At 39.1% G+C, this 21975-nt stretch overlaps 1 protein-coding gene across 5 annotated transcripts; it reads right to left on the bottom strand.

Annotated features, from left to right (window-relative positions):
* Positions 1–966: 966 nt before the first annotated feature.
* On the bottom strand, positions 967–8347 carry LOC104103412 (homeobox-leucine zipper protein MERISTEM L1). 5 transcript variants are annotated; one of them, XM_009611313.4, is made up of 13 exons: positions 8131–8344; positions 7467–7927; positions 6771–7041; positions 6440–6557; positions 6126–6314; positions 5077–5511; positions 4886–4987; positions 4089–4292; positions 3811–3979; positions 3165–3436; positions 2887–2982; positions 2120–2506; positions 967–1329 (listed from the first exon to the last, which is right to left on the bottom strand). In XM_009611313.4, exons 3-12 carry the CDS (start codon positions 6992–6994, stop codon positions 2132–2134), a joined length of 2184 nt encoding a protein of 727 aa, XP_009609608.1. In that variant the 5' UTR covers positions 6995–7041; positions 7467–7927; positions 8131–8344; the 3' UTR covers positions 967–1329; positions 2120–2131. The 5 variants fall into 5 exon arrangements, with proteins under 5 accessions (XP_009609608.1, XP_009609606.1, XP_009609609.1 ...); XM_009611311.4 differs by lacking the exon at positions 7467–7927 and having other exon boundaries at positions 8131–8347; XM_009611314.4 differs by lacking the exon at positions 7467–7927 and having other exon boundaries at positions 8006–8345.
* Between the last annotated feature and the right edge of the window lie 13628 nt (positions 8348–21975).

Below are 21975 nucleotides of genomic sequence, written 5' to 3'. Positions count from 1 at the left end.
TGATTAGGGAGGGTAAATAAGTTTCAAATATAGTATAGGTAGGTAAAAATCCCTTATTCATATGCCAATAATAATAAGTTCAATACCCTACCCATTAGATATTGTCTCATATTACTACTTCTTATCGATTGCGTTAATGTCTGTTGCATTTCCTTGATAATAATTTCATTACTTGATATTTTACTTGGATGATTGCGGTGAGAATGAGGAACTTTTTAGACAATTTAACATGAGTCCTTCGTTTAGATATTTATTTTTGTAAAAAGATGAAACATCCCAACTTATAAGCTCAAAATCAAAAATTTAAAATATCCAAACCGATTAATCTGAAATCGAACTTAAAAATCCGATCCAATCTGAACTTATCTGGATTGGATTTGGATTGCCATTTCTTCACTCCGAAAATCGAAAATCCAAACCGAAATTTTCATATCCTATCTGAACTGCCCGAATACCCACCCCTAGCCGGAGATCGCAGTCGAATCACCTAAATATGATCCCATTGCAATAAAATTATGTATTGAGTCAAGAAAATAAAAAATATGAACAAAGTATCAATATATAATACTTAGTGTAGATAAGTTGCTTTTGCCAATAATCAAACTACTTAGTGTAGATAAGTTGTTTTCGCCAATAATCAAACTCATTTCTTCATTAGAAATCAAGAACAAATTTTCAAAATTCATAAAATATGAGGAAATTCTTCAAGAGTGAGCTTCCTAAATCAACATAATGTATTGTTTGTTTGTGCAGTCCGGTGCGCTAAGCTCTCGCTATGCACTGTATTCGGGGAAGGGTCGGACCACAAGGGTCTATTGTACGCAGACCCTGCATTTCTGCAAGAGCCTGTTTCCACGGCTCGAACCCGTAACCTCCTGATCACATGAAGACAACTTTACCGGTTACGCCGAGGTTCCCCTAAATCAGCATAATGTGCGTGATTGAAAAACACGATACTCAATAAAATGGATAAAATCATCTATATATATATTCTTTTAAAACAATTTAGATTTTAAAAATATAAATCTTTAATGTACTTCTAGATTTTAAAAATAAAAGTGCAACACAAAAGACTAGATTTGACTGATGGGAGTAAGGAGAAGGATTGTTTACATCAAAGTTAATTAAGTTCATTAATCGTGAAGTCAATACCCGAACCTATTTTACACTTGCGGGATGGTGAAATACTTCTGCTTGTTTTTCTTGCCAAACAAACACCACACAGCAAGGATTACTTGAGGTGCGTTCTTGACTTCTTTCCCTTCTCCTCTCTTCATATATTTATACTAAAACTCATCTTTCTTGGCTATTTCCTCCTCTTGAATTTGACTGCAGTATCCAATAAATTAAAATGGTTAGTTTAAGCATAATAAGCTACCAACGAAACTTGATTAGACTGCATCCATCCCAATTTATGTGACGGTATTTGACCGAACACAAAGTTTAAGAAAGAATGAAAAACATTTGAAACTTGTGGTTTAAAATGAGCCATAAATATTTATAAAGTTATAAATCATCTCATTAAGGGTAAGAGGGACATTATTGTTAAAGTACTAAATATAGAAATGTGTCATTGGGGACTAACTAAAGAAAATAGTATCACATAAATTGGGACGGAGTGAGTAAGAAAATACTTGATAAATAACACCATAACATACGGGCAAAGTCTAAACCAAAATTTAAACTCATTAAGTTCATATCTAGTAATTGTGTGATTTTAAGAACATTTTACATGTATGAGTATAATTCCAGTCAAAATCAATGTATTCAGTTGAACTCGTTGCATACATGTTCCCTAAGGTGTTTGTTGATGGAATTATTTATTTATTTAATTAGCTTTTGTTGGATGTAAGAACAAAGTCTTACATTGACAATTGAAAGGGGAAAAAAATGCTATATATGGATATTCTTTGTAGAAATGTATCTTTGGGCCAGCTTATCCCATCAGATTTCTAAAACATCTTAGAGAACTTCTTTTGACCACTTCTCAGAAAATCATTTTTGTGAACACTTAACAAAACAAAGAAAAGCTTTGTTTTACACAAAATTTTCCAAATAAATTATCCAAACACGTATATGATGCATCTTAACAGATAAAACTTATATAACAAAGTGTTACCTCAGATTAGCATTATGCGCTTTCGCATACTATGGAAGCTTTGATCCTTTCAACAGTGCATTTGATGAGACTATTAACAGTTGCAACTGATCCAAGCGATAGTTTCGCAGTTGGGACTGAATCAACTAATATCTGAAATGCAACAGTGAGTAACGAACCACCCGCAGAATTAGTCTCAAGATTAATTCCAACACCATTAGTAGTAGCAGAACCGTCAGGGAGTATTGCAAAACCAGAAGGCAAAAGAGCCACATAATCAGGATCGCCACCACTTAATACCACATTCATTGCTGCTATATCAACCGGCGCGTAAATAACGTACGAGCCGGTTGAATCAGTGCAACTCTCTTGGAGTATCAGCATATTATTCTGGCTTGAGTTTCCACTCTACAATAAGAAATTAAATTCCCAATTTCATTAGCATTTCTTGTTTCTGATATAAAATATTCTGATGTCAAGTAGGATATAATTTTCGATAGCCATCTCATTAATAAAAAAATTGTGTAATAAATTGGATCCATCTGCCCGGCAAGCAATTTCTTAGCAAAAGGCAGCCCAGTGTACTAAGCTCCCGCTATGCGCGGGGTCCGGAGAAGGGCCAGACCACAAGAGTCTGTTGTACGCAGGCTTATCCTGCATTTCTGCAAGAGGTTGTTTCCACGGCTCGAACCCGTGACCAGGGCACATGGCAGCAACTTTACCAGTTACGCCGAGGCTCCCTTTCTTAACAATTTCTTAAGAGAGAAGCAGATATATAGAGTACTTACATTAACGCGCAGTAGAGAGACACTGTTGCCAGAATCACGACCATTTGCAATATGTGCCATTTCTTGAACTAGGCCACCATTTGAAAGAATATCCCACTGCACACGGTTCAGAAATCGTAGTAACTCAGTTGGTTAATTATCAGAACTTTCACTTTGTTGGTGAGGGTTTGCTTCCTTACCGTATAATAATCCCCTTTCACTATCCCTATATATAATTAAAAAATGAAAATGATGTGCATGTATAATATATGCAAATCAATTGCTTCATCAATATTTACCTCATTTCTCGAATTCTCATTCCGAAGAAAGTCAAAAACTCTCTTAGTAGGAACTGGCAGCCAAAATGAAGTAGCTGCACTCAGTACAATACCAGGAGGTCTTCCTGGATCATCTATACTCTTTCTGGTCATTACTCTCACATCATCAGCACCACTTCCAGATAATGTTGTCCATGTGTGAGCCGTTGATGCACCAACGCCCGCACAAAAGCTCATCACCATTCTCTCAGCAAGTTTTAACATACTTTTTCTACCTTCTGGACTTGTAATGACTGCACAGAATTAAACAAGAGAAATCATGATTTCAAGAAAATTTAATTTCCAATTACTCCCTCTCTCCAATTTTATATATATAGTGGGGTTCACAGTAAGAGGGTCAACTGAACAAGCTCATTGTATGCTAAGATTAGTACTCGCTTTGTTCCAGTTTACGAGAACCTATCTCCTTATTAGTATGTTCCATAAAGAATGATTCCTTTCTAAATTTAAAAACAGTTCAACTTAAACTTCTAATACTACCTTTAGTGAGAAGCTTTTATAGACACACAATCACTCGGGCATGTTTAACACCACAACTTTCAAAAAAATTATAGCCACACAAATGTTATGACTTGTTTAACACCACAAGTTTTAAAATTATACGTACCATCTCCAGTTGGGATGTTATTGGCCATTACACTTGCAAGTCGTTCACATTGTCTATCTAATGTTGCTACCCATCGTTTAGCTCCAAACGCGAGGCCTGAATTCACAAGAGGTCTATAGATGCTGTGTACAGCTCTATCGTCCACCTCAACATGTTCGATCCACGTTATCTGTTATAACCGATTAAAATAGATTACTATTGTAAATATGTATGTAAGTTAATTTTATTGAAGTACAATGTATAGTGTGAAACTGTTAGAATTTTAGGAGTGGCTTTACCTTAGAGTAACCATTTGGCAATTCTTGAATTAAACAACCAGATGGCCTTCTTCTACAACGTGACACTACTGAAGTAGGGCGCAAATTGTCTAAGGAAACATCAACCACTGCCCAAGTCCCATCAGCATGTTGTTTACAGTATCTTACGAAATAGTTTTCACGAGTTGGAACAAGCGGTGAGGGGACTTGGAACTCAGCTGTCATCTAAAAGTGAAAAATAACAACAAACAGGTATTAGAAAGTAAAGTACGGCAAGTTGATCCGAATATCACAGTTATTATAAAAAAAGAAAAGAAAAAAAGAAAGAAGATACTCTAGGCCGAGATACTCTAATAGAGAATAAGACTTTTTCTCATTTTAGGGATGTCAATTAGGGTAAAAAATGTAATTAATTCTACCTGTCCAAACTTGGGTGAGTTAGATTAGCCCATCTAAAAGATTGGGCTAAATTGAGGTACACATGTAGCTTAAATTGACTCATAAAAGAAGTCATCAAAATATAGAAAAATTAATTTTATGAGTTTAAATTTAATTAAATAAAAGGTATTTAATACCTTGACTTTGTAAATAAATAATTTACTCCTACAACAGAACAAATAATTAAATAAAAAATATTGACCGCGGATTGTTTATTATCATTCAACTCCATTTATTATTTTAATCCGCTCAAATATAGTCCAACCCAGTCATGTGACACACCATCTAATCCCTAATATAAACATTTCTTTAACAATTACTCTTTTTGGGGGTGGATTGGGGTGGGGGTGGGGGGTGAATTAATAAAATTTAAATCATACCACTTGCAAAGCTCCATTGTAGTTTCCTGCGACGCCAGTCGATAAGACTTCCAAAGTCGTTGCTTTTGATACTAGCCCAGCGAAAAAACTTGTCCATTGGTTCTGAAATCATTACGACATTTATCGTTAATTAGTAGTTGAACACCAAAATATATAATTGCATAATCAAGACTATATAATACAATTCCTACCACATCCATCAAAATTTCCACTAAATTAATGTGATTCATAATGACAACGGCCGATTCTCGTGACGCTTCAGATTTTAATCCCAATGACTTTGGTCCAACCCCTCGAGGAAATGTCCGAGCATATTCCTCCTCACTTAAAATCTCAGCGGAATTTTCTGAACTTTGAATCCACAAGGGTTCTCTAGTTTCAGCCAGTCTAATTAATTCCTCCATTGCTGCAACAGCTAGTTCAATAATCATTGGTTTATCGGCATCTGTAGGGCCAGAAATTGATCTAAGAAGGTCACCAGCATTGTACATTTCTCCTAATTGATGACCAAAACTTGCCACTCCAAGATCAAGTGAACGAGTTGGTGGTATAGGAGAAGGAAGTTGAGGATAATTAAGCATTGGTTTCCCAACATATTTTGCTGCAATCCCAGATATCCTGTCAATCTACAAGAACCATAAAATTAAATTATGTAATTAGCAGTGATAACATGGACTGTCTATACATTAGAGGTGGCAAAATAAACTTATTCTTTTAATAACATGCCCAACCCACCCAAATTTAAACCAGATGGGTTATGACCTGTTTGTTGAATTGACCAAACTGCTAAACCCGAAATGATCCATCAAAGTATTGAGGCAAAACGGGTTAAAATATGGGATTTTAACACAAATAGCCAATATACATAGAATATACACCGATTATACATATTTATACACATAGAATATATGAATTATACATATATTATACATCTGTCGGTTATTTTTAGTTTAAGTGATTAGGTGGGCAGCTATTTAGATTAATTCTTCTTAAAATATTGCAATCATTGCGTCAAAATGCAAACCCATTACCATCTTAACCCAATCCACCTTGACCTCCGCCCGTTTATTAATTTGATCCATTTTTAACCCCCGAAATTTGAATCAAACTCGTTCTTTTGCCACCTCTATTATATAAACACGCGCCTTTGTGGGACAAAAATTGACATATTTAAAAATTGAACTTAACGACTCTAAATTCTGAATTCGCCATTCTTGAGGCATAGGTTTTGATTAAGTACCTCTTCTCTTAGACGAGCATTTTCAATCCTCAAGTGCTGCTCATCAAAAGACATTTCGCCAATGGCAGCCGGCCCTCCACAATTTGGACATGTAGCAGTGCTAAGGGCTTCTTTATACCTTATGTTTTCGGCACGAAGTTTTTCATTCTCATTCCTCAATTGTGTGTTCTCATGGCGTTCGTGATGAGCCTGGGCAAAATGAAGAAAACAATGTCGTTGTACTGCAGTTATTACATTGAATGCTGGCTTTTAATGCTATTTTAAATTTTACGTTTGGAAAAAAGATGCAGAAATAGAAAAGACTAGCTAATTACCTTCATTTGAGTACGCTTGTTTTGGAACCAAAACTTTATTTGCAAAGGCTCTAACCCTAATCTTTTCCCCAAGTCTTTCCTTTGTTTATCATCCGGATGAGGGCATTCTTTGAAAAACCTGTCAAATGACCAATTGATTAATTGCAATAACAACAACAAGAACGACAACAACAAATCTTGTATAATCCCACAAATGGGGCCTGGAAGGGCAGATAGTTCGTAGACCTTACCCCTACAGTGAATGTAGAGCGGCTGTTTCCAATAAACTCTCGGCACGCGAAAAAATGAAAATTATTTTTTGTGAAATTATGTCAATATAGGAATTGCTTACGCTTCCAATTCTTGGATTTGATGTTGTGTATGCCGATGGTATTGTTTTTTCTTGGGACGTTTATTAGGATCTTGATCATCTCCAGAAGGGGCTAACTCCGTGGTATCAGCGCCTGATTTGCTCTCAAATTCATCATCTCGAATCAAGTCCATCTCGTTTTCTGATGTTTTATGGCTCAAATCTAGCAAAAAATTATGGCTATCGAACATGTTTTGCTGAAACATCTTGACGAACTTTTCCTTCTTTGCAAAGCTAACTAAAGATTTTAAATCTGCGCCGAAACACAAAAGTAAAATAAATAAATCCATCTCTATGAACACACCAAAAATAGTACCCTAGTAGATCTTAAGAAGTACAAAAACTCAAGAAATGAAGATCAAAATATTGACATGTACGTGTATATAACTAGCTTAAAACCTTTCAATTAATAATGTGAAGAGGTGCATCTTTGTTTCCAATAATTTAACTTGAATAATCTCTATTGCCTATAATAGCTTAAGATCCAAGCAGATCCCAAGAATAGGAAGAGATATGATAAGAAAAGGGAACAGATAAACATGCAAGAATATAGAGAGTCAGCCAAGCCGCTGCTAAAACCACTTTTTTCAATGGATTTTACGACAGTGAAAATTGAACTCACACCTTGATTCTTACCGATACTATTAGACTGTAAAAGTTGGTGTTAAAACCACTTACTTTTCTCGAATTGAGCTTTTCAAGAAAACCCAAAAACAACCCTACATCTTGTTTCCTCCACCTTCAAGTCATACAACAATTTCTATCTCCTTTCTATATATGTAGGTAGCTGTGTAGTAGGAGGTTTTTTTGGCCTTTTGGTTTTGACTTGTTTAGAAGGTTAGGGCATAGAGTTTTGTATAGATAATATTCTCTGGTTTTATCCACGGAAAAGACTAATGTGAAAAACTAGAAGCAACAAACAAAGGAAGAAATGTCTCGGTTGTGGGAAGTCAAACAAAGAGTTTGGGAAAAGACTAAAATGAGAAAAAATTTAGCAAAAAAACAAAGAGCGAGTTGACATAGTGTGAACTCGAAAAACTGCTTATTGTTTTTCACTCTTTTTTCTTATTCACATTTATGTACTCATATAACGTCTACGAGAATCTCGGTACACTTCAACTTCACTGACATTTCTCTTTCTGCAAAAAATATAACGGAAAAAAAAGAAGAGGAGAAAATGGTAAGTCTCAAAAAAAAAAAAAAAAAGTGAAACTTACTACTACTACTAGGAGTACTAATTTTTGAAGCCTTGTAACAAAAGCAAGAACATGTTTTCTAGTATTAGGGTTAGAGGAGAGAGGTTATATATGGTTAAATCTGGTTTTAAAGCAAAGGGTTATACCATTTGGAGAGTGAAAAGGTAGATATGTTCTTAGGTGCAAACACATTTCTTGTGACTAGAATTTAAGAAGAATACTTGGGACAAGTATGAAAAAGAAAGAAGATAGACTTAATACAGAGAGAGGTGCTTTGGACTTTGGAGAGGATGAAGAGAAGGTGGAGAAGTTGTGGCAGCAAAGGAGTTATTGCAAAGCGTATTGAGAGGATGCAATAGCATTTATGGCTGCTAGAGCTGTTAATGTTGTTGTTGAAGAGAGAGGGGCAAAGAGAGTAGTTGTTTAAAGTTTTTTTTCTAGGGCGATGTAGACATTTTTTCATCCTTAATTAGTGACTTATATCGGCTATGGTTAGTAGAATCTAATATTTTGATTTAACATAAATTTGAGTAATATTTCAGCAAATATTAAATTTTGAATTCGTAATTTGAAGGTGCAATGAGTTTGACCGCTAAAACCTTAATCTTCAATCCGCTTCTATGCTTTGTCAGAGATTTCGACTTCTTAATAATGAGAATGGAAAATTTTGTTATTGTAACTATCCGGCCGGTCGTTCTGAGAATTAAAACCCCGATCCTCCTAATATTTGCTTTTCCCATATTTGTTTCTGCTTTTGGGACTTGCCGGAATGATTGGTTATGAAATTCAGAGAGTTTTGGGATACTTAGTCCCTAATTGTGAGTTTAAGCCTTAGAGTTTGGACCGTAGTCGGAACTGTGTGAAGACGGATCCGGAATAGAATTCCGTCGACTCCGTTAGCTCCGCTGAGTGATTTTGGTGTTATTCGATGTGGTTTGAAGGCTCGACTAAGTTCGTATGGTATTTTAGGATTGGTTGGTATGTTTGGTTGAGGTCCCCGGGGCCTCGGGTGTGTTTCGGATGTTTAACGGAATGAACTTGGACTTAGAGGAATTTTTGGATTTGCTGGTTCTGGTGTTTTCGCACCTGCGGTAGGGAGTCTGTAGGTGCGGCCTCGCAGAAGCGAGACTGGGATCGCAGGTGCGCTTTTAGGCCACGGATTCAGTGGTCGCAGATGCGACGAGTGAGCCGCAGGAGCGGAGCCGCATCTGCGGAAGGGCAATCGCAGATGCGGAGGTGAGAAGGACCTAAGGTTCCGCAGAAGCGGACGATTGAGCGCAGAAGCGCATCCGCAGTTGCGGACTCATGCGCGCAGGTGCGGACCCAGCCCAAGTAAGTGGATTTCGCACCTGCGATGGATTGTCCACAGGTGCGTGACCGCACGTGCGGTCCTAGCTCCGCAGGTGCGAAAATCGCTGGGCAGGAAAGAGGATTTCGAGGGTTTGAAATTTCATAACACAAAATTCGATTTAGAGCTCGGTGGGAGACGATTTCTCAAGGGATTTTGAAGGAGAACTATTGGGTAACTAATTCTAACTCTATTTTGATCATAATACATGAATCTATTATTGTTTTTCTTGTCTAATTAAGGAAATTGAGGGTAGAAGTTTGAAAATGGGGGAAAATATTCCCCAATTAAAAATCTGAGATTTGAATGGGAATTTGACGTCGGATTTAGATAATTTTTGTTCGAGTGAACTCGTGAGTGAATGGGTGTTCATAATTTATAATTTTTACCCGATTCCGAGACGTGGGCCCGGGGAGACTTTTTTTTGGGCGTTTTTCCTAATTTCACGCTTTAGCTTCGAATTAATTAGCTAAATTAGTTACTTGTAGTTATATTTACATTATGCAATTAATTTGAATAAATTCGGGCCATTTGGAGTCGGATACTCATGGCAAGGACTTTTTATCGAGGTGATTTGAGCGGTTCGAGGTAAGTGGCTTGCCTAACCTTGTGTTGGGACTTTTTTCTTAAGATGTTTGATATTAATTGATGTGTGAGTGCTGTGTACGTGAGGTGACGAGTACGTACATGGGCTATTATTGCAAAAATCCCATTTTTTTTCCTTTCTAATTCATAAACTGTTTTCCCTTATTAAATTGCACTAATACATTTAATTGTTTAGCTTAGATTAGAGGAGCATGCTTACGTGATTCAATTGCCTATTTGACATTATGTGCGCCATGCTTAGTTAATTCCCTATTTTCCTTATCCGTATTCAGTATAAACCGTATAACTCGATGTCACACCTGTCATTTTATCTTGCGTTGCATATTTAAATTGGGACTACGGACGTATTCCGGGAGATCCCCCTATCTTGCATATTTACTTTGGGACTACGGACGTATTCCAGGAGATCCCCCAGCACTACATATTTACTTTTGGACTACAGACGTATTTCAGGAGATCCCCCAGCACTGCATATTTACTTTGGGACTACGAACGTATTCCGGAAAATCCCCTTGTACTGTATATTCATTTGGAACTACGGGACGGTATCCCGGAAGATTTTCCACTGTGTTTACCTTATTCTGAGCCGAGGGCCCCCTTAACTATTAAATTTTCGAGGATTTACTTTAACTGCGTTACCGTAAATTTTACTTATATCTTTTACTATTTTAATTTATTATATTTACTCCGGTAGGGCCTTGACCTGACCTCATCTCTACTCGACCGAGGTTAGGCTTGGCACTTACTGGGTACCATTGTGGTGTATTCATGCCCTTCCCTGCACATGTTTTCGTGTGCAGATTCAGGTGCGAGCTATCAGCCTCAGGGTTAGTGCGTGCTGCTGATTTTAGGAGACTTCAAGGTACTACTGCTTGCGTCCGCAGATCTTCGGAGTCCCCTTTTACTCCCTCGCCTAGAGATTTTCTTTATTATCTTCAGACTTTTGTATAGAGCTACATAGATTATAGCAGCTTGTGACTTAGTAATATTTCGGGTCTTGGAAAATTATTTTGTATATGTCGAGTGGTACTACTCTTGGCTATTCACAATATGTTGTTTATCTTTAAAATGTTGTATTTTTTTTATATTTTTCGTAATATTAGGCTTACCTAGTCGTAAAGACTAGGTGCCATCACGACACCTTACGGAGGGTTAGTTTGGGTCGTGACAAGTTGGTATCAGAGCACTAGGTTCATAGGAGTCGCGAGTCATAAGCCAGTTTATTAGAGTCTCGCGGATCGGTGCGGAGACATCCGTACTTATCTTCGGGAGGCTATGTAACTGTTAAGAACAATCACATTTCTTTGATTTCCTTGTCGTGCGAGTTATTAACACCAAAAATTCTCAGATTCTATTCTATTCTTTCTCACAGATGGTGAGGACCCGTACTAGGAGGACCGACGATCAGGCACCCAAGTCCCCTGTCAGAGCTGCCAGAGGCTGGGGTCGGGGTAGAAGACGACCACGCGGTGCAGCCCGAGCACTTGCGAGAGCTGCGTCAGAGGAGCCCCCAGCAGCTCCAGCTGGAGGGCCAACACTAGAGATCTTTATTGCTACTCCAGCCCTCCAGGAGACTTTAGCTCAGTTCATGAGCATGTTCGGCACTCTGGCTCAGGCTGGACTATTTCTGATAGCTCCCGCTACATCTCAGGTCGGGGGAGGGGCATAGACTCCCACAGCCCGCACTCCTGAGCAGGAGGTCCAGGTTGATCAGGCCCCAGAGTATATTCCTATGCCCCCAGTGGCTCCGATTCAGCATGAGATCAGGCTAGCTACTTCTGAGGCAGAGCAGCTCAGACTTGAGACGTACAAGAAGTACCACCCACCTACTTTCAGCGGACTAGCTTCAAATGATGCTTTGGGTTTTCTTGAGGAGTGTCATCATATTTTCCGCACTATGGGCATTGTGGAGACGAGTGGGGTTTCTTTCACCACTTTCCAGCTAAGGGGAGCGGCATATTAGTGGTGGCATGCCTATGAGCTGGGTAGTCCGGACGAGGCAGCCTCGCTCACTTGGACTCAGTTTTCAGAGATGTTCTTGCGTGAGTATGTTCCTCAGAGTCTCAGTAGCTCACTATGATTGTGTCGGAGTATGCAGTCTGTTTCAGTGAGTTAGCTCGCCATGCACCGACTCTGGTTGCTACAGTCAGAGAGAGGGTTCGTCGCTTCATTGAGGGACTCTACCCTAGTATTCGTACCAGTATGGCCAGGGAGTTGGAGATGGACATCACTTATCAGCAAGCAGTGAGCATTGCAAGGAGAGTGGAGGGCATGTTTGCCGGGACAGAGAGGAGAGAGAGGCCAAGAGGTCTTAAGAGACTGGTCACTATTTAGGAGCTCGTGCGCCAGCAACACGCTATGGTAGGGGTTTTGTGAGTCGCCATGTTCATTCAGCTCTTCCAGCAGCCAGCGGTGTTCTAGCTCTACTTAGACCTCAGGAGCCCTATTATGCACCGCCAATATCCAGTATGCCTCCTACTCGAGGTGCTACTACCGGCCAGTCCAGCAGGCCAGGTCTGAGTCAGTCTCAGCCGTCGCGTCCTCTTAGAGGTTATTTTGAGTGTGGTGAGACTCGTCACATGGTTAGAGACTGCCCCAGAGCCAGGAGAGGTACACCTTCACAGACTTATCAGCCTCCACGTGCTCCACCGGGTCCTCCGGCCATTCTTCCAGCACCAGCAACCACCCCACCTCCTCAGCCAGCTCGAGGTGGAGGTCGGGGAGGTCGAGGTCGCCCTAGAGTGGGAGGCCAGGCTAGGTACTATGCCCTTCCAGCCCGTTTAGAGGCCGTTGCTTCATATTTAGTCATCACAGGTATCGTCCTTGTCTGTCATAGGGATGCATCAATATTATTTGACCCATGCTCTACGTATTCATATGTGTCTTCTTATTTTGCTCTACATTTGGGGATATCTCGGGATTCTTTGAGTTTCCCCGTTTATGTATCTACTCCCATGGGAGATTCTCTCATTATGGACCGTGTGTATCGGTCGTGTTTGATTGCTCTTAGTGGTTTTGAGACCGGAGCTGATTTGTTATTACTCAGTATGGTAGATTTTGATGTTATCTGGGGCATGGACTGGTTGTCGCCCCATTATGCTATTCTTGATTGTCACGCTAAGACCATGACGCTGGCTATGCCAGGTTTGCCGAGATTAGAGTGGAGAGGTACCTTAGAGTATACTCCCTGCAGGGTCATTTCATTTCTTAGGGCTCAACGAATGGTTAAGAAGGGGTGTGATGCATATTTGGCCTATGTGAGAGATGTCAGTATTGATACCCCTACAGTTGAGTCAGTTCCAGTAGTGAAGGACTTTCTAGATATGTTTCCAGCTGATCTTCTGAGCATGCCGCCCAACAGAGATATTGATTTCGGCATTGATTTGTTACCGGGAACTCAACCCATATCTATTCCTCCTTACCGTATGGCTCTTCCTGAGTTGAAGGAGTTGAAAGAGCAGTTGCAGGAGTTGCTTGATAAGGGTTTTATTAGGCGCAATGTATCACCTTGGGGTGCTCAGGTCTTATTTGTGTAGAAGAAGGATGGCTCTATGTGTATGTATATTGATTATTGGCAGTTGAAAAAGGTTACAGTGAAGAACATGTATCCTTTGCCTCGCATCGATGATTTATTTGATCATTTACAGGGTACCAAGGTGTTTTTCAAGATTGACTTGCGATCTGGCTATCATCAGTTGAAGATTCGGGAGCCGGACATCCCGAAGACTGCTTTTAGGACCAGATATGGTCACTATGAGTTTCTTATCATGTCATTTGGGATGACCAATGCCCCAGCAGCCTTTATGCATTTGATTCACAGTGCTTTCCGGCCTTATCTTGATTCCTTCGTCATTGTGTTTATTGATGACATCCTGGTATATTCCCGGTCTCGGGAATATTATGAGCAGCACCTGAGGACCGTGCTTCAGACTTTCAGGGAGAAGCAATTGTATGCAAAATTTTCTAAGTGTGAATTCTGGCTTGATTCGGTGGCATTCTTAGGCCACATAGTGTCTTGTGATGGGATCAAGGTAGATCCGAAGAAGGTGGAGGTAGTTCAGAGTTGGCGCAGACCGTCATCAGCTACGAAGATCCGCAGTTTCCTTGGTTTGGCGGGGTATTACTGTCGCTTTGTGGGGGGATTTTCATCAATTGCAGCGCCTATGACCAGGCTGACCCAGAAGGGTGCTCCGTTCAGGTGGACCGAGGAGTGTGAGGAGAGCTTTTAGAAGCTCAAGACAGCTTTGACCACAGCCCCAGTACTAGTATTGCCTGCAGGTTCGGGGTCCTACACTGTTTATTGTGATGCCTCGAGGATTGGCCTTAGAGCGGTATTGATGCAGGATGGTAGGGTGATTGCCTACGCGTCTAGACAATTAAAGGTGCAAGAGAAGAATTATCCGGTTCATAATCTCAAGTTAGCAGCTATTGTTCACGCCTTGAAGATCTGGCGTCATTATTTGTACGGTGTTCCTTGTGAGATCTACACTGATCACCGAAGTTTGCAGCACTTGCTCAGGCAGAAGGACCTTAATTTGCGTCAGCGGAGCTACTTAAAGACTATGATATCACTATATTGTACCACCCGAGGAAGGCCAATGTAGTGGCCGACGCCTTGAGTCACCGGGCAGATAGTTTGGGGAGTTTGGCACATCTTCCGATAGCTGAGAGGCCCTTAGCCTTGGATGTTCAGGCCTTAGCCAGCCAGTTCGTGAGATTGGATATTTCAGAGCGTAGCCGAGTATTAGCTTATGTGATTGCTCGATCTTCTCTCTATGACCGTATCAGGGGGGGCCAGTATGATGATCCTCATCTTCTAGTTCTTCAGGACAGGGTTCAGCGAGGTGATGCCAGAGATGTGACTATTGGTGATGATGGTGTGATGAGGATGCAGGGCCGGATATGTGTGCCCAATATAGATGGGCTTCGGGAGTTGATTCTCGAGGAGGCCCACAGCTCGCGGTACTCCATTCATCCCAGTGCCGCGAAGATGTACCAGGATTTGAGACAACATTACTGGTGGAGGAGGATGAAGAAGGATATAGTTGGGTTTGTGTCCAAGTGTCTCAACTGTCTGCAGGTCAAATGTGAGCACTAGAGACCGGGTGGATTACTTCAAAGGTTAGAGATCCTAGAGTGGAAGTGGGAGCGGATCACCATGGACTTTGTAGTTGGACTTCCACAGACTTTGAAGAGGTTTGATGCTATTTGGGTGATCGTGGATCGGCTGACCAAGTGAGCTCATTTTATTCCAGTGTTGACCACTTATTCTTCTGAGAGGTTGGCTAAGATTTATATCAGAGAGATTGTCCGCCTTCATGGTATTCCAGTATCCATCATTTCAGACAGAGGTACACAGTTCACATCACGGTTTTGGAGAGCCGTACAGCAGGAGTTGGGTACTAGGGTGGAGTTGAGCACATCCTTTCACCCTCAGACGGACAGGCAGTCCGAGCGCACGATTCAGATTCTTGAGGATATGCTCTGTGCCTGTGTGATGGAGTTCGGAGGGTCATGGGACCAATACTTTCCACTTGCAGAGTTTTCTTACAACAACAGTTATCAGTCCAACATTCAGATGGCACTGTGTGAGGCTTTGTATGATAGGTGGTGCCGGTCCCCAGTGGGATGGTTTGAGCCGGGCGAGGCCCGATTGTTGGGTACCGACTTGGTCCAGGATGCCCTGGATAAGGTGAAGGTGATTCAAGAGAGACTTCGCACAGCCCAGTCCAGGCAGAAGAGTTATGCGGACCAGAAGGTTCGTGATTTGGCATTTATGGTTGGTTAGCGGGTCTTGCTTCGGGTATCGCCTATAAAGGGCGTCATTAGGTTCGGGAAGAAGGGCAATCTGAGACGAGGTTCATTGGTCCTTTTGAGATATTGCGGCGAGTTGGGGAGGTTGCTTATGAGCTTGCCTTGCCTCCCAGCCTAGCAGGAGTTCACCCCGTATTCCACGTGTCTATACTCCGGAAGTATCACAGTGATCCGACTCATGCATTAGATTTCAGCTCAGTCCAGTTGGACAAGGATCTATCTTATGTTGAGGAACCAGTAGCCATTTTGGACAGGCAGGTCAGAAAACTCAGGTTAAAGAATATTGCTTCAGTAAAGGTCCAGTAAAGGGGTCAGTCGGTCGAGGAGGCTACTTGGGAGACCGAGCAGGATATGCGCAGCCAATACCCTCATCTTTTCATAGTTTCAGGTATGTCTTTATACTCGTTCGAGGACGAACAATTATTTTAAGAGGGGGAGGATATAACGACCCGGCCGATTATTTTGAGAATTAGAGCCCCGATCCCCTAATATCTATTTTCCCTATATTTGTTTCCGCTTTTGGGATTTGCCGGAGTGATTGGTTATGGAATTCAGAGAGTTTTGGGACACTTAGTCCCTAGTTGTGAGTTTAAGCCTTAGAGTTTGGATCGTAGTCGGAACTGTGTGAAGACGGATCTAGAATAGAATTCCATTGACTCCGTTAGCTCCGTTGAGTGATTTTGGGGTTAGGAGCGCGACCGGAATGTGTTTTGGAGGTCTGTAGTAGATTTAGGCTTGAATTGGCGAAAATTAGTTTTTCTACGATTTCGGCCGATAGTGAAAATTTTGATATCGAGCTCGGAATGGAATTCCGAAAGTGGCTGTAGGTTCGTAGTGTCATTTTTAACTTGTGTGTAAAATTTGAAGTCATTCAGACTAGATTTGACGTGTCTCGGCGTCGTTTGTAGAATTTAGAAAATTTTAAAATTCTTATACTTGAATCCGTGCTTAATTCATGATTTTGGTGTTGTTCGATGTGATTTGAAGGCTCGACTAAGTTCGTATAGTGTTTTAGGATTGGTTTGTATGTTTGGTTGAGGTCCCGGGAGCCTCGGGTGTGTTTCAGATGCTTAACAGAATGAACTTGGACTTGGAGAAATTTTTGGAGTTGCTAGTTCTGGTGTTTTCGCACATGCGGTAGGGAGTCCGCAGGTGTGGCCTCGCAGAAGCGAGGCTGGGATCACAGGTGCGCTTTTAGCCCAGGGAGTCAGTGGTCGCAGATGCGATGAGTGAGCCGCAGAAGCAGAGCTGCATCAGCGGAAGGGCAGTCGCAGATGCGTAGGTGAGAAGGACCCAAGGTTCCGCAGAAGTAGACAATTGAGCACAGAAGCGCATCCGCAGGTGCGGACCCAGCCCAAGTAAGTGGACTTCGCACCTGCGATGGATTGTCCGCAGGTGCGTGACCGCATGTGCGGTCCTAGGTCCGCAGGTGCGATAATTGTTGGGCAAAAAAGAGGATTTCGAGGGTTTGAAATTTCATAACACAAAATTCGATTTAGAGCTCGGTGGGAGACGATTTCTCAAGGGATTTTGAAGGAGAACTATTGGGTAACTAATTCTAACTCTATTTTGATCATAATACATGAATTTATTGTTGTTTTCCTCGTCTAATTAAGGAAATTGAGGGTAGAAGTTTGAAAATGGGGGAAAATGTTCCCCAATTGAAAATCTGAGATTTGAATGGGAATTTGACGTCGGATTTAGATGATTTTTGTTCGAGTGAACTCGTGAGTGAATGGGTGTTCATAATTTATAATTTTTACCCGATTCCGAGACGTGGGCCCGGGGAGACTTTTTTTGGGCGTTTTTCCTAATTTCACGCTTTAGCTTCGAATTAATTAGCTAAATTAGTTACTTGTAGTTATATTTACATTATGCAATTAATTTTAATAAATTTGGGCCATTTGGAGTCGGATACTCGTGGCAAGAACGTGTTATTGAGGTGATTTGAGCTGTTCGAGGTAAGTGGCTTGCCTAACCTTGTGTTGGGACTTTTCCCTTAAGATGTTTGATATTAATTGATGTGTGGGCGCCGTGTACGTGAGGTGACTAGTACGTACATGGGCTATTATTACAAAAATCCCGTTTGTTTTCCTTTCTAATTCATAAACTATTTTCCCTTATTAAATTGCACTAATATGTTTAATTGTTTAGCTTAGATTAGAGGAGCATGCTTACGTGATTTAACTGCCTATTTGACATTCTGTGCGCCATGCTTAGTTAAGTCCCTATTTTCCTTATCTGTGTTCAGTATAAACTGTATAACTCGATGCCACACCTGCCATTTCATCTTGCGTTGCATATTTAAATTGGGACTACGGACGTCTTCCGGAAGATCCCCCTGTCTTGCATATTTACTTTGAGACTACGGACGTATTTCGGGAGATCCCCCAGCACTGCATATTTACTTTGGGACTACGGACGTATTTCGAGAGATCCCCCAGCACTGCATATTTACTTTGGGACTATGAATGTATTTCGGAAAATCCCCTTGTACTGTATATTCATTTGGAACTACGGGACGGTATCCCGAAAGATTTTCCACTGTGTTTACCTTGTTCTGAGCCAAGGGCCCCCTTAACTGTTAAATTTTCGAGGATTTACTTTAACTGTGTTACCGTAAATTTACTTATATCTTTTACTGTTTTAATTTATTATATTTACTCCGATTGGGCCTTGACCTGACCTCCTCACTACTCGATCGAGGTTAGGCTTGGCACTTACTGGGTACCATTGTGGTGTACTCATGCCCTTCCCTGCACATGTTTTCGTGTGCAGATTCAGGTGTGGGCTATCAGCCTCGAGGTTAGTGCGTGTTGCTGATTTTAGGAGATTTCAAGGTACTACTGCTTGCGTCCGCAGATCTTCGGAGTCCCCTTCTACTCCCTCGCCTAGAGATTTTCTTTATTATCTTCAGATTTTTGTATAGAACTACATAGATTATAGCAGCTTGTGACTTAGTGATATTCCGGGTCTTTGGAAATTATTTTGTATATATCGAGTGGTACTACTCTTGGCTATTCACAATATGCTATTTATCTTTAAAATGTTGTGTTTTCTTTATATTTTTCGTAATATTAGGCTTACCTAGTCGTAAAGACTAGGTACCATCACAACACCTTACGGAGGGTTAGTTTGGATCGTGACAGTTATTTTCTCTCTATTTATCATGTTGTAGTTCTTGTTGATCATGTTGAGAATGATCACCTTAATCAGAATTCATTAGTGAGAAAATTTAGTTGATGTTTCTTTCAACTTATGTCGTTCAATGGAAATTTCTCCAAACTTAAGTTTTTGGAAAATTTAAACGGACTCAATATATTTGTATCTCGCTTCGCATATAATGCTTTTTAATACAAATTCAATATCTATACACTAATTACATATGTGTTTTTACTCTAGTATGAATGTAGTTTATATTTATAATTAACAAGTAGTAACATGTTACTTACCTTATTTTAGGTAATAAACTTACATTTAATACAAAAATTTCATGAAATTAGCTTATAAATGATTTTCAATTGACATATCTAATATCTTTCCGCACTTTATCATGGTATTTTGTTCCCTAATCCTATGTACATTATCATTTTATGACTTCTTATTTATTTAGTATTCATGCTATAACAAATTGAAGAATGCTACTTTTTGACAAATTGACAACTTTAATTAACCTGTACTTCATAATTCTCATTGTATCATTTCTAGCACGGTCACAGTAGGCCATATACATAAGATCAACATTAATAATTACTTAATGTAAATTGATAGCTTATTTCTGTGCTTTATTTTGGAAGTCTATTTATCGAAGAAAATATAGAAGGATAGAAGGGGAAAAAGAGTATAGCGATTTTTTCTCACCATCCGTTTCCCTAAATCCAAGATTCAGTTGAGCACAATTGCTAGAGTTAAATGCGTTCTATAAATGCAGAGTATATGATGGCGATTTTGTTTTTCCTTATATATATATTTCCTCAGATATATTTGAGTACTTAATATGATCACAATCCTTCTTTCTTATTATTCCGTTCGTCTCGAATTATTTGTCGTGATTTCTAAAAGTAATTGTCTCAAATTATTTGTCATTATAAAAGTTCAACACAAAATTAATTTTTTTTTTATTTTACCATTAATAATAATTGTTCTTGAAGATGGAGATAGCACATAAATAGGATAAATATTCAATGAAGATATATTATATCTTAAGACATAAATAAGGGTAAAATAGTCAAAAATCCCTTCTAATTAATATTTCTTAATAGCCGTGTAAAAGAGAAATATGACAGATAATTTGAGAAGGAAGGAGTATATCTGTAACATACTATTTTCATCAATATTAATCTTTTCTTTTCATCAATATTTATCTTATGGTATCATTTATAGACGAGTACTTTTCTGTACCAGGTTTAAATCGAAAAAATTAAAATCCCGAACTGACTTACATGCAGAAGCCAAGAGATTATTGGAATCGAATTTATGACGCTATTGAGGTTTAGATAATTGAATTGTTTGCAGAGATTTGTAAGTGGATTCTTTACTTTGAAAGCAACAAAGGGTCTTAATATAATTAAATAATTTAAAATATTTTTCTCCGATAACTTAAATTTTTAAATGAGATGGTTAAATTATTCAATATAGTATTAGAGCAGATAACAGATACTGGGATCAAATCTCACTGCTATCCAAAAAGAAAACAGCAAAAAGAAAAAAAAAAGGTCTCACATGTTTCGCTCATGAAAATGAACCACTTGTGAGCAGGCGCGTTGAGACGTAATATAATTAAGTAATTGAAAGTGTAGTCTCTCAAACATGTTAAGCTTTTAGATGAGATAGTCACACGACTCAACGGTAGTTCTTGGGATACTTATTTTAGATAATTCCAAGCATAGCTAAGTTATTGACATGTAAAAAGAAAATATTGACGCTACACAGTCTTCTCATGTCATTTTTCGGAAATACTATATACATAGTAATATATAGCCAAACAGTTTCCCTTGAAAAATTGAATCCAAGAAAATGTGCTCTTATATATAATCATAGTGGACAATTGCAAAGGCGGATCCATGATTAATGAAGTGTTATGAGTTCAACCTTTTAGGTTTTTAGCCTTTAATTTATTATATTTTTGAAGTTATACATTCATATATACAATTTATTACAATTTTAGTGAATTTCTATGCATAAATTATTTTTTGCATCCACAATATTGGATTCAGATGAACCGACAACTTAAATCTCCACCAGCTTCCCTGGTCGATTCGGACAAACCCTTTTAGTAGGCATTTTTGAAGGTTATTAATTCTTCAGTCGAAACCAACCAAACCAAACGGCCGGAGGTGAATGTTAGAGGGAGGAAGTAGCTGTTAGATGTGAGATAGTTTAATTTTATGGATTTAAGTTATATATTGATAATATATTTTTATAAATAATATTCATAAATTTTAACTTGTGATAATTAGTTATTTATTAGTATTTAATTATCGAATTACTAAGTAATGCTTATAAAGAGACTTATATGTAATTACTTAATAAATGATTTCACTATGTAAATACTTTCTTACCGTTAGTGCATAACATAAAATCTAATATCACATCCATGTTTATTTGCCAGGACCCTATGTGAATACCATTCAGAAAATCTAACTTTGGACAAAACTTATCCACTAGAAGCTCAAAATTTACAAGATCTGTCCTTCTCTCATCTATACTCCATCATTCATACTAACATTAGCAATGGTTTAAGTAAGCAGGTTGCCATGAATTAATGCACTTTGAATAACATAGAAAATGAATAACTAAAGGGTGGTTTACAAGTTAGGGCTTCATTTCAAAATCAAATTACTACGTCCTTAAAGTCAATTTTGGTGACAACTGAGATTTAAACATGACATAAATGTAGCATCGACCGGGGTCAGTTATATGGATTATGTGGCTCTTTACAAACTTGTTTTTAGTTTTATGATCCTGTCTCTTTTTTTTTTTTTTTTTTACACCTGAGAGATGTACTTTTACACGTAAGAGATCAGTCTTTTACACATAAGAGATCTAAAAATATTATTTTTTTAATTTTAAAATTATAAAAGGGCATGATGTACAAATAGTACAATCTCGACCGTCACTATTAGTGTCTATAATGTAAATGGCCCCTACATTATCAAATGACTAAATAAAAAAGGACAAAAATACAAAATTAGTCGATCGGTCAAAATTAATTACATTTGCT

This window comes from Nicotiana tomentosiformis, chromosome 8 (assembly GCF_000390325.3).
Source record: "Nicotiana tomentosiformis chromosome 8, ASM39032v3, whole genome shotgun sequence".
In the NCBI taxonomy this organism is placed as follows: domain Eukaryota; kingdom Viridiplantae; phylum Streptophyta; class Magnoliopsida; order Solanales; family Solanaceae; genus Nicotiana; species Nicotiana tomentosiformis.
Note: the sequence above shows the minus strand (reverse complement) of the source record. Positions and strands in the feature narration are given on the sequence as shown.